The sequence below is a fragment of the Orycteropus afer genome, unplaced genomic scaffold, assembly GCF_000298275.1.
Source record: "Orycteropus afer afer isolate SDZICR_OR568_19922 unplaced genomic scaffold, OryAfe1.0 scaffold00028, whole genome shotgun sequence".
NCBI classification, from domain to species: Eukaryota; Metazoa; Chordata; class Mammalia; order Tubulidentata; family Orycteropodidae; genus Orycteropus; species Orycteropus afer.
In genome coordinates, this window is record NW_006921615.1 from 8,098,440 (window position 1) to 8,102,050 (window position 3,611).

At 36.3% G+C, this 3,611-nt stretch overlaps 1 protein-coding gene across 1 annotated transcript in view; it reads right to left on the bottom strand.

Annotated features, from left to right (window-relative positions):
• Positions 1-2,840: 2,840 nt before the first annotated feature.
• Positions 2,841-3,611, bottom strand: part of CDC123 (cell division cycle 123) — a 90,135-nt gene continuing 89,364 nt past the window's right edge. The window contains exon 13 of the mRNA XM_007935428.2: positions 2,841-2,867. Coding sequence (XP_007933619.1) covers positions 2,841-2,867 — 27 coding nt within the window. The remainder of the gene's footprint in view (positions 2,868-3,611) is intronic.

A 3,611-nucleotide genomic window follows, 5' to 3' on the forward strand; every position in this document is an offset into this window, starting at 1 on the left:
GTGGTAAACTGTGGTCAATGACATGAGACAAAGTATATGTGAACTGCTGTATGCAAAGTGAATTTGCTCTGTAAATCTTCACCCAATTAAAAAAAAAAATTACTTGCCTTTAATATATAATGGTCTGCCAAAAAAAAAAAGAAAAAGATGATGATAATGATGATGATGATGATAGCTACCATTTGTCTGGAGGTAATTACATGTGATGCACTATGCTGAAAGCTTTACATGGATCATCCCATTTAACAGACACAATTTATGATTATTATTCTGCCATTTTACAGGTAAGAAACTTAAGCCAAAAAATCTTTCCCATAAGCTTCTGTTTGCTTTTTTAAGACACAATCCTTAATCATATAAAAGGGAAATGAGTGAGGTAGATGGTGGTGGTATATGCTGTCCAAAATGAGATTTTTTTTTTTTTTTAATGAACTTTTGGCAAAGTTATTGTATTAGGGGCCTGTGCTGCATGCCACTGAGTGCTAGACAAAGAAAACATGCTATCCCAACCTGTCAAAACCACAAAATCAACAGCTCTATCTTTTCTTCAGAAGCTAGGAGTTTAGGAACTAAGCTAACGTGTCACATATATGTATTCATTTTCTAAATTCAAGCATAAATCTTAGTTATCTCAAAGAAAGGATAATGTCAATAAAGTATAAGGACCATTTAAAAGTAACCTTCCAAACCCACTGCCATCAACTCGATTCCAAACTCAGAGTGACCTTATAGGAGGAAAGAGTAGAATTAGCTGATAGGGATTCCAAGGCTGTAAATCTTTATGGAAGTAGACCACCACATCCCTCTCCTGTGGAGTGGCTGGTGGGTTCAAATTGCACCAGTCTTTTGGTTAGCAGCCAAATGCCTTAACCACAGCCTTAATCAGAGCTCCTTAACTAACTTTCAGGCAGGTATAAATGATATTTCAATGTAGGAGAGTATTTCCTTTACATTATCCAGTATTTAACAGTAACATCAGAATGTTATTGTTATATGCCGGCAAGTCAGACCCAACTCATAGCAACCCCTCCTTGGGTTTCTGAGGTGGCATCACTACGGAACTAGATCACCCAACCTTCCTTCTGAGGAGTGGCTGGTGGGTTTGAACTGCCAGCCTTCTGGTTAGCAGTCAAGTATCTTAGGCACTACACTACCAGAACTCTTAGTCAATTAAAATGGAAACAATGTACAAATATTGTGTTTTTAAAAGTGAAGTAAGAGTTGAACTTGATAATTTCCTCAGGAAAATTAATGTAAAATTTTAATGTATTTCACATCAAGAATAATCAAATACATAGATAAGAAGGGCACAGGGAGGGGGTAGTCACAGGGAGGAGAGCTTTTTATTGTTGGGATTGTAATTGGGGTCATGAAACCAAACATGCATAATTATTGAGAGTAAAACGAATCTCCTTTGTAAATCTGCACCCAAATCACAATAAAAAATTTTAAAAAACAGAACAAAACAAAGTTAGACTTAAAAAAGGAAAAGAATTAGAGTGCTTATGAAAAATCTGCCACATTTTGCTTGGGTATTTTTATTCTATATAAATTTTTCAATTGATTTCAAATACATTTACCTTTCTTTTCTCCCCCAATTTGTAAAGTATCATTTTGGAGAACCCAGCTTTCAGTTCTAACCTTAAATCAACTCACAATATTAAATCCCTTTACCATGGACTAATAGACACCTATGAGCAGTTTAAAAAAAAAAACATTTTTGATGTACCTGTACCTCGCTCAAATAATTGGCCTCAAAAATGACATTTCATATATGGAGTACACAGATCATAACCTGATTTTAGTATTTTGTTATTTAAAATACTAGTATCAGAGGTTGTAGTTATGAAACCACACACACAGTCAGGGTTTGAGATAACCAAAAAGGAGTATCTCCACTATTCTATACATCTCCCTGAACTGCACAGAAAGGGGTAAATGTGCCTCAGGGTTCTCTGTATCTTCCTATGGGCAGCACTTATATGTTCTCATATGTTAAGAAGCATACTTTCAACTAGTAAAATATTCTTTGATAACACATTACCCTGGGATATTGTATTACCTGTTTCCTTCAAATTGTGGCTGATATAATATATAAAGACCACTTAGCAGAGTGTCTGGCATATAACAAGTGCTTAGTCAATTAGATATCATCATCATCATCATTAAGGGCACTAGGGAAGAATGACTAAAATGGTGGCCTAAAAAAATGAACCTACTTTCAAAAACCCAGTATTTTTCGAAAGGCCAAATTATGATTAAGTCTATGATAGTTTCAGTAATATACAGCTAGGTGGTTTTAATACACATAAATTTTCGTAATTATCTGAAAGTCTTTCTGAGAAGTCTGTATTCTTTTACCTATGCCCAAATTGAAGCTAACCTGATAGGAAAATCATATGAAAATCCTCAAAGTAGAAAAAATATTTTCTATATTAATATAAGGTTCTATTTTTTTTAAATGGAATAGTAATTATCCATTTCTATGTAACAAATATAAATTTGCCCATCTACGTGATAGGTACAAAAATATTAGCATAAGAAACATACACAAATCTAAATAGATTGAATCAAAAGAACAAGTGTTTCATAAAATGTACTTTATCATCAGAACAGGATAATTTCCTATGTTTACGACCTATTTATTATGTTATTTTTACAAGTACCAAAGTCCCTCCATTTTTGTTTTCTGGCTGGATATACATGAATATAAAAAGCTACTGATTTCCACACTGCCCGCCCCCACCCCATCAGATCAGGGTTAATAGGAAGTTGTGGCCTATGAACAGCCTTCTGAAGTAGGGATGGTTTCCTCTTTAACTTGGTCTTGAACTCTATCATCAGTCATCCTCTTGTTGATTTCTCTTCTGTCAAAGGAAAGCAAGAGTACATTAAAATAGCACTTTGTAACTGGGATATTTGCTCAGCTGAGATAACTTTCTCTGTTAGCAAGTATAATTTTCTAGAGGTCTTGGCAAAGATGTCGTTGAAAATTACCATGGAAAAGCATATGTTAATTCACTAAACTAGTTTATCATTTTGGTTTCTGGGCAAGTTGTCGTCAGGTATTGAGTCTTTTCTTCCAAAGATACACACATTGCCATACAGAGACACACAAAAATACTCTTATTCCTCTTGAGAAACCAGAGCAGAGATAAGATTTTCTCTTAACCTTAAAACAGTACACGTGGTCAAGCTGAAAGAGTTCCAGCAAGATGGCAGACTAGGCAGAAGGACTGCACAGACCCTCTTCAACAAAGAAAAGGGAAACCAATTAACACAGACACAAAAGATAATCTTGGACTCCTGAGCCTTGAAGGATACAAAACTGGACTAAACCCCAACTAGCAGAAGAATTTGCGTGAAAATACCAAAACAGGAGACACACGGAGCTTCAGTCTGGCAGCGGCATAAGCAACCCTGACGGCACAGACGACAGGGCTTGGAGATTCCCGAGTGGTGGTAGGACCTAAGAATTAACCCAAAAATCACCCTGCTAGCCAGAGACTGCACGGAGGACTGTGCACGGTGGCTGGGGAACAAACGGAGAAGGTGAAGAGAAAGGTGGGCTGAGCTGTGGACTTTTGCCGGTCTGGAGGACACCGCCATTT